This window comes from Neolamprologus multifasciatus, chromosome 7 (assembly GCF_963576455.1).
Source record: "Neolamprologus multifasciatus chromosome 7, fNeoMul1.2, whole genome shotgun sequence".
Taxonomy (NCBI): Eukaryota; Metazoa; Chordata; class Actinopteri; order Cichliformes; family Cichlidae; genus Neolamprologus; species Neolamprologus multifasciatus.
Genome location: NC_140445.1, coordinates 18371991 through 18385762, shown reverse-complemented (window position 1 = coordinate 18385762; position 13772 = coordinate 18371991). Strand labels below are relative to the sequence as shown.

The following is a 13772-nucleotide window of genomic DNA, read 5'->3' as shown; positions in this document are numbered from 1 at the left end:
GTAGATAAAGAGTGCATATGTGAGATTAAGGGATTCCACCGGGAGAGATGTGTAAAGGTTTGATATCGAAAATACCACCAAGTGCTTGCTCACAGGGAATCGTTGGGTTTCTCTCTCGTATATTACCAGGTGTAAGTGTTGTTGTGAACTGGCACTTTATAAATATAACTGAAGTCAAATTAATTGATGTGGATTCATTTTAGATTTATGCCAGGCAGTAAAGTCCAGCAAAATGTTTGTAGGCTTTTGCTTGTCAGCTTGTTTTTTAAATACTGATCACAGATTCTAGATCAGAATGAAAGAAGATGGTCTTTGAAGATCTTCGAGGGCTTTTGAGTGTGTTCAATCCTTGAAAAGAAAGTATGCAATATGTATGGAGGTTCTTCACAAAGCACATTAAACACAACATTTGTGCTTCAACCAAAAACCTTTTGCATATGACTGCAGTAACATCGTGCTAAAGCCGGGCTGATCTGTACAAATAATTACTGGATTGCAATATAGTTTTATTCCACTCATTCATTATCTCAGGTGAATCCAGCAGCTATGTATTTAGTATAGTGAAATTAAGTGTTAAGTGTTTGTTATGTAGGTTGAAAAAACTCCTAATACTTTCTTATACTTGGATTTTGTACTCTGACCTAATGTCAGCAAGCAAACATGTTCAAAATAAGATTGTGAGAATGGAAAAAAAGACAATAATATTTTTTTTAAAAAAATGTCTACAGACATCTTATCTTGATTTGCTGTAATTTGTGTGTGTTGTTGGAGGAAAATATTAAGCACAACAGTGATTTTTTAGCAGGATTATAGATGTCACAAGTTTCACAGTCCAACTGTGGGAAAGATAAAGACGCTCTGCCATCCAGACAAAAATTTGATAAACTACAATATTATATTGTAAAGTATAAATTTAAAAAAACATCTTTAGGTGGTTGCTGGTGGCTTGTGAAAACTCATAAATTCTTCTGGTAAACAGTCTTGGTGCAGTTTAGAAGCACTTCGTGTGTTACCGAGTCACGGCATTGAGTTGAAAAGTGATTTTTGTAGAACATCATGTCATTAAAGTGAAGTTAACCTTTGCACATTTGGATAAAAAAAAATCTCCTCACTTTAGATGTTCTTGTTAAATGTGGTAAAATCAGATTAACTCTTGAGTCATGGCCATAAACCCTAAAACAAACAAACAAACACAAAAATCACAGCAGCTTCTAATATTTAAATTATAATTTACTTTTTCCTACAGCCTGAGTGAAAATTTGTGCAAGATGTAGTGATAATCCCTCTCAGGTTTCCCAGTGAATTTCCCAACTAGAAGCAAGGCCACGGCTATGTTGAGCTTTGACTTCAAAAAACAAATCCGTTCTTTCCTCTTTAAGTGTGTGTGAAAAATTTGGAAGTATTTCAAATATACTGCGTTTAAGAAAATGGGACAAACACACAAACACAGCAAGCTTCAGCCACAGTCACCGAGAACACATAACTATGTTCCAGCTGTAGATGCTACAGCTACAGAGCTGCTTACTTCACGTTCTGCCAGCTCTGCATTTACACAGTTGTAGTGACGTGACACACCGATAAGGATGAAAACGACCAGTGTCTGTAACATCTATCATTAGTACAAACTGCACTGGTTTTATCTTCCGTGTCTAAAAGCTTACATAAGGTGCGATACTATCTTCAGTGAGAAGTTGACCTTTCCCCTGTGCCATCGCGGTCTCCATCTGGTGTGTGGAGCCGCTGTACTGCCCTGAGCTCTCCACTTCACAGAGTTCAAATTCTAAAGGAAACCTAAAACAGTAACACGACTGTTGCATTTGGGTTTAATTTTTCTATGTTAAAATCCCTGTGCTTTCCAATTTATTGGGTTTTTAGTTTGTTTAAAATTTAAATTGATGGGTTATTGGCAGAGAGATGCACTATGTCATTTGGATACTGCATTCAACATAAAACCAGGACTTGTTTACTACTTTATTTGTACCTTAACTTACTGGTTACTTTTCAGTTTACCTTTTTTGTTTTAATTTTAATAGTGAGAGTCTAAAGAAAAAAGCAATATAAGACACTTATAGGTTAATGATTTAGACATGTAAGTGGACACAGTATTCAGTGAAAGCAGCACTTAAAACCTATTTGCTTATTTGTGATTTAACGTGATGGTTATAAAACACATTTAACAATATGTTTTCATGTTAAAATATATTTGTAGCTACTGCATAGCCCAGATTGGACTGAAAGTAATCTTCTAAAATTGCCACGATTTTCATTCAAACGGCCATCTGACTATAAATTTCACAGAGAAACAAAAGCAAAGATTGAAAAAGGTACAAAAAAATGAAAATAGCTGAAATGCTGCCCTCTGGTGGAGATGATTAAAACGTTTCCAGCTTCTGTCCTTGCACTGAATATATACTTAGAATACTTACTAAGTATTATCAATTTTTAATTATTATTATTGTGGTTAAATCAGGGCGTTAAATAATTTCCCATGAAAGTTCCCTCCATTTTTATTCATTTATTTTTTACACTGACAGGCACAGAAGAAATGCTACGGAGAAAAAAAAACCTTTACCTCTCAGTCTCACCCATGTTATATTAGTTGGTTCCAGAGCTTTTACTTAGGTTCCCATTATGTGCTACATGAGCAGCAGAACAACAAAGTTAATCAAGGACCGACCATAACATGGGTATTAAGGCAACAATTATAGTATTTAAAAAATTACTAAGCCCCCAATACTATTATACAGTATGTAATAATGGAATAAAATATGTTCATTAGGGGGATTAAAGTTTATGAAAAGTAAAGAAATACACAGGTTGCGAGACAGAAACTTCTTTAATTACAAAAAAACTAAAAAATGGAAAGGTTTTTTTCCTTTTAAATTGTTTGGATCCAAATACACTGATGTGGAATTGTATAAGTGTGTGGATGTTTTTTTTTTTTTTAATTATTACTTAAGTATTGGTAAAGACGCTTAAACTAAACACCTTAACATAACACGGTATGTGGGGACTTTACAGATAAGATGTGGGTATGCTAGTATAGTACTCATTCATTCATTCATTAGGTTCATCTTGTTTGACCGCTACTGTGCGCAGATGCTTTATGGGAAAATATAGACTGAATTCAAGCTATAAGATGAGATACTCAAGAATTTGCTGACGTCATTGCAATCAAAGGAGGAAAGGAAATCCAAGCTGAATCTTTCATTAGAAACCTCTTAACTTTTTTGGTTTTAAAGGCAAGCTTTCTGAGTGTGATTAAAAAAACCCTCATACGTTTGACACGTTTATTTGTTTAGTGGTTACCGATATGGTTCATGGAGAAACCTTTTGTTATTTTATAAACAATGATCTATGTACTTGAAAACTGCAGTAACAGAATATGACTGAAGGATCAGGTGTTTAGTGTTCTGCCAAAAAAACCTAATAATTATTGAATGTAGTGCAGCTGCAACCTAGCCGTGCAAGTACTGAAGATAAATTATTTGTTTCTAAGAACTTTTAATCATCCTTTACATGGTAATCTTTTATCCAGATGCTAAAGGGTTTGCAGAGTATGTTATATTAATCCACAGGCAGATCACTCAGCCACTTATCCATTACTTAAGCATAAACTAGAAGCCCATGAAGTGCATTTGAATTGGTTTATTGTTAATTTGACTCAGTCCGCTCCCTCGGTGCTGACTGCGGCCACAGCTGAAACATAGTAAGGTCCTTCTCTGAGGTAAGTTTTCACGCGGATGTAGTGCTGACTGCCCAGGATCTCAGCTGCTGTTGATGAACCTGCAAGTGCCCCAATCAGTTCAAACTTGGCATCTTTGGCCTCCTTCGTCTGGCCCGTTGAACGATCCAAAATGAACTCCATGAATCCAGGAGTGTTAATCATCAGCTTCTGGGCCCATGGCTGAGTGGCAATGGCCTGGCAGACACATATGCACAGATATCCAGTGATATTATATAAGACAAATATTATTAGAGCAATATACGCTTGTGCCCCCCTCCAAATATCACTATCAGATAGAGACCTTTATTTCTACAGGTAACCAGGTGGTCAGAGCCACAAAGAGGAAATATTAGAAGGTGAAAAACAAAAACAGTGCTTACAGTGAATATCCGCAGTGCTCCACAGTGCAGCTCTGGAAAGGGCTGAGTGCTGATGTTGCGAATCATGTCCATAGGCTGGCTGGACAAAAGGTGGAACCATGACTCTGTCAGGGCCAAAAGGTCTTCTGTCTGCTGCTCTGGCTGCGATGCATAAATTGACCAACTTGCACTTTTGTATCGTTGTTAAGAAATATTTTATTAAAAATTATTTTTCCTTACATGTCAAAAAAATACCTGTAGGGAGAGAAGTTGTGATATTGCGTCCAAGCTTCGAACTCTGAGCTCTGTAGCTCCAGAACTGGCAAGCTGGCTAATTTTTGACAACACAGCCTTGAACTTTTCTCCTGAACAAAAAGAAAACAGTCAAACCATAAGAATGGTCAAAAAATACAAGACAGTCTTGTTAGACCAAGACCTTTCAAAGTCATGTCAGAAAAAAGAGAATAACTTTTAAACTAAAATTCACTCAGATTACTTTTTTTTTCCCTTTTATAAGAAAATGTTATGTAGAAAATTTCTTTCATAATGCCAAGGATACCGAGCTAACCTGTTTTCTGCAGGACCTGCTTCCCCTCCACATTAGATCCCAGTAATCCCAAAGTGTCCAGAGCCACGCCGATCATCACAGGGTCCGGATCAAGCGCCATCTCAAACACTTTGTTCTGAAAAGCTGGATAGGTTTCACAAACCTGCTGTGGACTGTCCATGATGGCCAAGTTCCCAAAGAATTTCACCAAACCTGCAGCAGTAATACTCACATCATAAAGTGCAGAATAATACTGAACTGCATGGATAAGACTGTAAAAGGCATTACATTATATTGTTGTATATTAGACAGATAAATATATATTTGGGTGGAGATGATACAGACACTCACCTGGAAGGTAGAGGGAAGAGAAGGGGTCAGTCTGGGCTCCTCTGATCATGTTTGAGATCTTATCCATGATACCTTGCTGGGCCAAATACTGCCGACCATGCTGACTGTGTGCAAGAGTTGTAACCATCTCTACAGCTGTGACCCTGGTAAAAAAGTAAAAAAACAAATTAACAGCATAAATGAAGACGATACACATATGAAAGAAGGAGAAAAGCAGTCAAACTTAGTTTGTTCTACCTGACCAATACGTCGTCTCCTGTTAATTCGCTGAGCAGCTGAGAAATGAGGCCGCTGTTGGCACAGTAACCGAGAGAAATGGGAGATACAGATGAGATCTCCACCACCAGCTGCAAGCAGAAAGGACAAAAAAACTTTATAAGATCATTTATATCAAAGTGTCGAACTCTGTACATGATATGTATACAATATATAAAATGACCGAAGTCAGTATGTGTAAGTAATGTCATACTGTCGACGGATTCCAACTAAGTAAATCGAATTTAAAATCATTACAAGGGTTGCTAATCCTATGTTATAACCCAGTTTGAACATACCTCATATATTCTGTATCTAATAATGTCACTTGTGGCCATCACATCCTTCACGACTTGCAGCAGGTCAGTCTGGAATAATTTGTCTAATCCAGGCTTGGAATGACTGAGCTTAGACAAGGACTGAATCGCCTGAGATAAAACAAAAGAAAAACAGATACTCCAGGCACTGACACTTTATAAAACGTGAGGACTGTAATTATAATGCTTTATTCATCACCTGCTTTGCCACAGCCATCTTCTCCTCTCCGATGCAGCGGATCGCTGCTCGGAGGACGTCGTGGTTGTTGAGGATTTCAGTAACAGCATCAGGGTCCTCCACCACTCTCCCAATCTGACACAAGAAGGTGGGATTAACTACTATTTTCAGTGTTTTACAAGATACTTTCTGTGCGTGTATGTGTGCGAGCAGCCTACCTGTGCCAAGGCCAGTATCTTAACAGTGTCATTTGGGTGAGTCAACCCGCCCTGCAGCTCCGCTCTGTAGTTCTGGACCACATGCACAGGGCTCATGGCCATTAAGATGCGTTCAAGGATGTCTACGCATAGCTCCACCTGCGTCCTGTGAGTATTTATTTATTTAACAATCAATATAGCTCCTTATTATTTTTTATTTTAACTACGGTTATTCTGCACAGTGTTCTGTGTTAGAAAATACCATTCACAGCTGTCAGTGTGGAAATATTTGATGTACCAAAGCACCTTTAAGGCCAAATTCAGTTAACATTGAAGCTAAGGAAACCAGTAACAAGTCATTTAATGGAAAGCATAAACCCTTGTATAGCGTAGAATAGTTCTTGTTATTAAAGGTTAAAAATTACAACACTAAAAATGTCTTCTAAAAACTAGATGGGACCGGGAATTGCGGTTATACATAACAGTAATAAAATCAATCTAAAAACAGTCCTTGGATTAACTCGTTCAGCTGCATGTTTACAACTCCAAAAAAACTTGGCTTAAACAACACATGTAGTTTAAATGCGAACTTTGAGCACGTTTGTGCAATTTCATTGTCCAAAAAGGGCACAGTGGTTAAAAACATGGTCTAAACATGAAGGTTGGTGTTTTAAACGTCAAACAGTGTCCTGCTGGGGCTGTTATTAGTAACACTGTAACCAGTTAGCTTGCTAACAATTAGCTCAGTTTCAAGCAGCTCTTTTAAGCTAACTAATAAACCCTTCTCGTACGTTAACCTAGTGTCAATATAGCTAACTGTTAGCAATACATATATTATACCCACTGACTGACTCATCAGTTATTCGCCAACGTTTAGCTGATGCACAGAGCCAAACCCACCTGTCACTGGAGTTGAGCAGAGAGAAAATGACATCTAAACGCTGTCCTCTAACTGAGTCTTTCAAGGCACTGACAGGGATCGCTAACAGAGCAGTTTTTAAACTCTGAAGTTCTTCAACTGGGTCTTCAACTCCAGCGATTTCCTCCAGTAAGCTGTCAATGGAAGCAGCCATATCTTCCAGTGTTTGGGGAGACTTCAGCCAAAGGTATCCGCCAAAATGATTTCTTCTTCATCCGGTTCCGGATACGGTGGCTATCTAACATTATGACACATTACCGCCACCTGCTGGACTGAGAAGGATGCTCCACTTATTTTGGATCCCCAAAGTGCTTGCTCTAATTTTTCTTTTCTTTTCTTTTTCTTTTTTAAAAATTATTTTTATTTCTTGCCAAATTCTTGCCAATAACCAAATTATCTAATAGTTATATATGTTTACTTGTTGTACGCTAGTATGGTTTGATACTTTTACACTATTCAAGGGTAATTTCAACATTTTTGACCAATGTTATATAATTTTTTTAATCAAAAATTTCCCCCCGTCATTCATTAAGCCATGAACATCCTACTAGTTCAAAGAATGAGAAGTCACTTTCCCAGTCTGTTGAAAACTGCTCTGCTGACACACAGTTCATAGCAGTTCAAAGACTTAAATGTGCTCCCTGCACCTTGGCCAAGTTCCACTGTGTTTGACTGTCTTTCCACATCAGGTACAAACTCTGACAATAAAGACTTTATATTTGACCGATCATAGGGACACAGCAGTGGCGTACATGTTGGTCGGTCCTCAGGTTTAATCTGGCTCAACAGCCTTCATTTCTGCTCTACGTGATCCCTGCCCTATCACCTCCTCCCTCTCCATGTGTCCCCGTTAATTTAAACAACTTGCAAAGTGTAACTTCAATAATAAAACTGCGCTGTATTATAACTTTCAGGTTGACACCAACAACTGACATTATTACTGGTAATGGAAAGATCATGCATCTAATAGTGTTGGGTTTTCTTTCTCTTTCTTTCTTTTTTTTTGGGGGGGGGGGGTGCATTTCTTTTTGTTTTTATTGTTGTTTTTCTAAAGCATTTTATTTATTTATTTTAAAAATATTTTTAGTACTATTCTGTTGTCCATAGTCATCTATAGAACCTTCCGAGTTTAAAACAATACTTAAGTTTATGACAATATACATTTATTTGTTATGGTTAATTTGTTGCTAAAACCTCATATGCCTGTAGACCCTAAACTCCTAACTAGTAAAGTATGCAAAGAATATTTCTTCTTCTACACTGACAAAAGCAAACAATTAGAGGAGCAGCCAGTGTCTCCATATCAGATTCAGAGTCTGTAATGTGAGTCTGTAATTGTAATCATGGCACAATATGAGCATTTAGGATCCGCAACTAGTGCTGAGTATGTACTAGTGAAAAGGGGCTAGAAATGGCAGATGTAAAGTTAAAGAGCGAGGTTGCCTAGTGTAGAGCATGTGTGAGAGGGCAGCACTCTGGTTACTTCACTTAATTTTTCCCTTAAAGGCCACATAAACCATAAAATTGCATCTCTTTTAAAACAAGAACAATATAGCCTTCTTGCTAATAGACTATAGGCCCATTCTAAATACAAGTAATTACAGATTACAGCAGAAATTTTACAATGTTGGACTTATTTGACATTAATGCTACATTTGACTGCTACATTTGACGCTAGATATAGAATTAGGCACTATATATATCATGTATCCCAGCAGTTCCCAACCTTTTTTGCACCACGGACCGGTTTATATCCAACAATATTTTCATGGACTGACCTTTAAGGTGTTGCGGATAAATACAACGAAATAAAACCAGTACCGGCACCAAAAAAAGACGATTTGTTCATAACACATGGGAAAATACCCAGAGAAACCGAGTTAACAATAAAAACACTAAAAAAAATAACATTAAAAACTGATAAAAAACCTGAAAACCATAAATTTCACACCTGAGGCTCAACTCTTGCAGCCCGGTACCAAACGACTCAAAGACCGTACCGGTAAAAGTGTGTGGGGAAGCGCTAACTGATTAAAGGACAGGGACTACTTTGTGTTACCTGTATAGTGCACAGTTAGACATTGTACAAGAATATATGATGAGGAGTTCCTCAAGGCTCCATTCTGGGGCCACTTTTGTCAAACATCTGCTTTTTCTTGTGTAACCCAGATTAATACATCATACATAATTAAGATGTATAATAATTCTTTTAAATTAAATGAAAACAAAATGCAGAGTAATGTAAGTTATTGCTTAGTGCATCAGATGCTGACATCTTGGCATGTTGGTGTATTTTTGGACGTAAAGCAAAATTTCAGCAGCTACATTTGGCATTTACAAAATTAATTGATCATAAAGAACTGAAAAGCTTGCGTCTTGGCATGATTTTGGATAAACCTTTGCAAGGATTTGTGTTCAGTAGGGTTGTGCACTGTAATTATATCTTTAGTTAGATTCTTTAAAAAGTAGCAGTTGAAGATATCCCAGATATTTACACTGGCTTCCTGTGTGGCGAAGCATTGATGTTAAAATACTACTATTGGTATACAAAGCACTAAATGGTTAGAGACCAAAAACACATTTGTGATCCACTGATGTCTAAAGTCTAAGATTATCTGGGACATCTGGTTTTCTTTCTATTCCCAAAGTCAAAACTAAACATTGGGGAAGCAGCATTTATATTTTATGACCCGCATAACTTGAGCAAGCTCCCAGAAAACTTGAGGTCGGCTCTCGCTCTTAGTTTTTTGTTTTTTGTTTTTAATCAGACCTTAAATTTAAATGTGCCTGAGGCCTGATAAGACAGCATCTAGTTGTTGATCTTGCCAAACAATGTACAACATATCACCATTTTAATAAGTTCTGTATGCTTCTAGAAGGAGGAGAAGTTTACATACAGTTAACATGCAGAATAACTGTTCTGTTCCTTCTAGGTGTCATTAATGTTGTATGGAGGACGCAAGGTACACTCCTCTTAATGAGGTATCGACTCTGGGCTTCGGTGCAAGGTTACATGCTGCTAGAGTTTCATGAAAATGAAAACACTGTCTGTCAGCTAGTATTGTCCTAAAGCTGACCAGTGCAGGAGGTCCTCTGGTCATCTGTCACTAACAAAAAGAACAACAACAAGTTGATGGAAGAGGGTGTCATGCAGGTACAGAGTGCACTCTTTGCAGCTTTTCAATTTAATCTAAGTTCTATTAACTAATTTTTGTTCTAATTGACTATGCTTCATCTTTTTATCTGCTGATCCAGTTCTGTCTGTGTAAGCTACGTACCCACCAGTGGTGCTTCCTCTTCTTCAATGTGCTGCTCTTCCACTGCTTGTTATTTGGGGCCGATTTCATCGAGGAGTACCTGCTGCAGCCCACGCCTGGGGTTTATGCTGATGGCACGGTTGTAGGCGTGAGAGAGAAAGCAAGGAAACTGGACCTGAGCAACGCCAAGGAAAATGTGTCACAGGCTTATCCTATCGCTAACCCTGATGTCTGCAAAACCTCTGACCTTTTCCTCCTCACTCTTGTCTTCAGCTCTCCAGATAATATCACCCAAAGAGATGCAGTTAGGAGGACATGGGCCAATCAAACGCTCATCCAAGGCTTTCCAGTGCAGATACTGTTTATCATCGGATCAACTCAGACTTCTGCTGCACAGGAAGCCCTCATGAGCGAGTCTGAACGTTATGGGGATGTGGTCCAAGGTCATGCTACAGCTGACTCATCCCTCCATGGCCCAACAGAGAAGACAGTGCTGGCTATCCGCTGGGTGATCACCTTCTGCCCTCTGGCACGCTTTGTCCTGCTGACCAAAGAGTCTGTGTTTGTCAACCTTCCTGCCATTGTAGGCTATCTGCTTGGCTTACACAGGCACCCTGAGGACTTCTATCTTGGCAGAGTGATCCAGAGAGACTCTCCTGACAGGGATCCCAATAGTCCTGGCTACCTGCCCCCATCTCTCTACCCAAGCAAATACCTTCCTGAATACTGTGAAGGGGCAGCTTATATTCTGTCCCAGGACGTGGTCCGAAAAGTGTACGTAGCATCCGCAGAGGTCCACGCACCTGTGCCAGCTGATGTTTTTGTGGGACTTTGTGCTAAGAAGGCCGGTGTTGCACCAATACACAGTGCCAGGTTCTCAGGAGGAAAACACATCCGCTACAATGCCTGCTGTTACCACTATATGTTCAGCTCAGCAGGAATGGGGAGCCATGAACTAGACAGAGTGTGGACTGACCTGAGACAGAGGGATAGAAAATGTTCGCTGTTGCAGACCTATTACGGACTGGTGGCCTGCAAAACCCTCACTTATCTGGATAAACTGTCCTTCTTCAACTCACAGGAAGGCAATTAATTAATTATATGGTACAGACAACGTGTAGAATGCATGTAAAGAAAAACACAGGGTAAATCTAATAGGAAAGGGCATGACTTTTTTTTTCTATTCACCATTAGAATTGTGCACATAATTGTTGGGGCTTTTTTCTTAAAGGCTGGATGATAGGTAACGGTGACAGGCGGTTTAAACTATAATGAGTTTTGTTATCCCTGACCTTTTTAAGTTATTGTGCCTGTTTAGATGTGTATCTGGTCATTATAAAAGCATGGTTGTAAATAATAAAAGACATACATACGATTCCTTAAGTGGCTTTGGTTCATTTCCAGGACTTGCTGGTGCCTGCTGGCTGACTCAGTCTGTCACGAGTCACTGGAACATTTGCATATAATGAAGTCTTGTTATTAGCAGCATTTGTGCTTGTGCTTTGAATGAAATGTAAAATAGGCCCCCAAGGTGTCTTTCCTTTGGTACACATAAGAAAAGCATGTGAGTTAGGGGGCTGTTAGTGAAGAACAAACCGTATATGCCCGCACAGTCTAAGAAGAGGTTTAATCAGGCAAAAATAATTGAGAACCCCTGTGTGGGTGGATATGTGGCATGCCAAAAGAGGGGCCAAAAAAAACCCCCTCTGGTACAATATGACAAAAGTGGTCCTTTTTTTTTAAGTTAAAATCCACTCTAAACATATGAATAATAACAAGTGGTAACACAAATAACTGATAACTGATCTGAGCCAATAAAATCTAACAAGTGTATCTAGTTGACATAAGGCGGGTTTCCCAACTTTAGGGAACTAGTTGCCTGCAGTTCACTGAAAACACCAAGGAGGATAGTAAGTGTCCCGCATAATGCATAACAGAATAAGGTGACATTCAGGTTTTGACTATCTTTTAAGGAAAAGTCAAAGAAATGCTTTTCTTGGTCTTAGTATGTGTTATTAGCTCTTTATTTGCCATTTAAAAAAATTAAAATAAAAATCTGTGAATCTCTCCTCATTATTACTGGTTTTAACTCGCTATTTATAAAGCAAAATGAACAGAATCAGCATTTAAAATATAATCAGGGTAAACAAAAAAAATCCAGTTTACTCATTTATTTATTTAGTTTCTGCTGCACTTCCTTTCTAGAGCTTTCTATATTGTTTTTGGCATTATGAGCTAGTTTAGCGTGAACACACAGCAATTAGTATTACAGAAAATTAGTCAGTTCCAGCTCTATTTTAGATTTCCCAGCAATTTTATGTCCTTCAAATGTTGCTTACGCTGCTGCTTCTCTCTCTAAATTCCACAAAAGGAAGGTTTGGCCTCTGTCCCAGGCCACAGGCTGACCAAACTAAATGTTTGGGTGTTCTACAACCTTCTCCTCTTCAGTGGTTCGCGCTGCAATTCTTAAATCTGCCTTGGCCAGGTTCCATTGTGTCTGCAAAGTTCACCTTGGCTGTCTGTCTCCGTGCATCAAGCCAAATATTCAAAGAATAACATCTCAGCATGTCTACGATAATTCTGGCTGCTGACCAGCCATAGCAACAGTTTGATTGGCGTACCATCATCTTGAACCCAGATCGCTCTCCGGGATTAATCAGGATGAATTAGCATCAACACATTCAATCCATGGCCTGAACACGACATGATTTCTGGCTTCTCTGTCAGTCTGTTCCCTAACAACTGACCCCATGATGCTTTAGTTTTAGATCTGATGTCATGTTATGGTCACTACCATTCTAGTTATGTCATGGCTTTCTCTGAAGTATAACAGAAGGTCACAAAAGTATCAAGGATATTCTCTGTAAGGGAGAATAAGGTTTTTATATTCCTATATTAATCAGGCTTTTCTTTTAGTATTGGATTGGTATTAATAGAAAAAAATGGAGAAAATGTGCTCAGCTCCAGTAAAATTTTTACTCTTGCACTATAACAGAGCTGCTTTACATAATTTATAGTTCAAAAATCCCCTTTTATCTTATACTGCGAATACAAAATATCTGAAACTGAACCTTAGAACAGTTAGATTTACAGGGGTTACTTGTACCTTTGGCCGTGTTTAATGCGAGCTTCTGACAGTGTAACACTGAATGTATGATATAAAATCACGAAAACCTTCACAGTAATGCTTAATTCATTCTTTTGTAGCAAACCTGCTTGCTTTCAGTGCAGGCTGCCACTTTCTCTCTTTTTCACTTGTGCTTCTTTTCCTTTTGTTTCTCTCTCCCCACTGTGTCTCTGTGTGGAGTTAATCGCTTTCCATGCTGTTTCGAGGCTCTCTCAGGTCTGTGGCTAGAGCAGTTGAACACTTGTACTCAATCACTCACCTGCTGTATTTAAGACAGGCTCATCCACCCACTTTCTGTTGCAGCTGTACAACACGCTAAGCAGCACTACTCCAGGGTCCCTCAATTTTCTAGCTCAGCATTTGGTTCCTTGTGCTTATTCGTGATTCCCGCCTCAAAGTTCCTGCCAGTTTGGCCTTGGAAAACTCTCCTCTGCGGACCTTCCCTCTTGCCAGACTCACACCTGGGGAAACTATTTGCCACCTCAGGCTTTGCATTTATCTCTCCACCCTTGCTCTGCATTTTTGAGTTCATTGATTT

General features: G+C 38.8%; 2 protein-coding genes across 2 annotated transcripts; one reads left to right on the top strand and one right to left on the bottom strand.

Moving 5' to 3' along the window:
• Positions 1-3633: 3633 nt before the first annotated feature.
• psmd5 (proteasome 26S subunit, non-ATPase 5) lies at positions 3634-7081 on the bottom strand. The gene is made up of 10 exons (XM_085169011.1): positions 6832-7081; positions 5953-6097; positions 5756-5869; positions 5539-5667; positions 5222-5331; positions 4985-5127; positions 4655-4846; positions 4342-4451; positions 4108-4248; positions 3634-3922 (listed from the first exon to the last, which is right to left on the bottom strand). Exons 1-10 carry the CDS (start codon positions 7002-7004, stop codon positions 3665-3667), a joined length of 1515 nt encoding a protein of 504 aa, XP_085025137.1. The 5' UTR covers positions 7005-7081; the 3' UTR covers positions 3634-3664.
• A 2988-nt stretch (positions 7082-10069) lies between these two features.
• On the top strand, positions 10070-11913 carry b3galt9 (beta-1,3-galactosyltransferase 9; the record flags this gene model as incomplete). The annotated part of the gene is made up of 1 exon (XM_085168705.1): positions 10070-11913. A coding segment is annotated over one exon (1131 nt), but the record flags the coding sequence as incomplete, so codon positions are not given.
• Positions 11914-13772: the final 1859 nt, after the last annotated feature.

What these genes read in the sequence shown, in the direction of transcription:
- psmd5 (XM_085169011.1), bottom strand. Translation starts at nt 7,004, where the DNA reads ATGGCTGCTTCCATTGACAGCTTACTGGAGGAAATCGCTGGAGTTGAA. An exon ending in CTGCTCAACTCCAGTGACAG is followed by an intron (nt 6,098 to 6,831) that starts GTGGGTTTGGCT and finishes AAATACTCACAG; the next exon opens with GACGCAGGTGGAGCTATGCG. An exon ending in GGAGACGACGTATTGGTCAG is followed by an intron (nt 5,128 to 5,221) that starts GTAGAACAAACT and finishes CTTTTTTACCAG; the next exon opens with GGTCACAGCTGTAGAGATGG.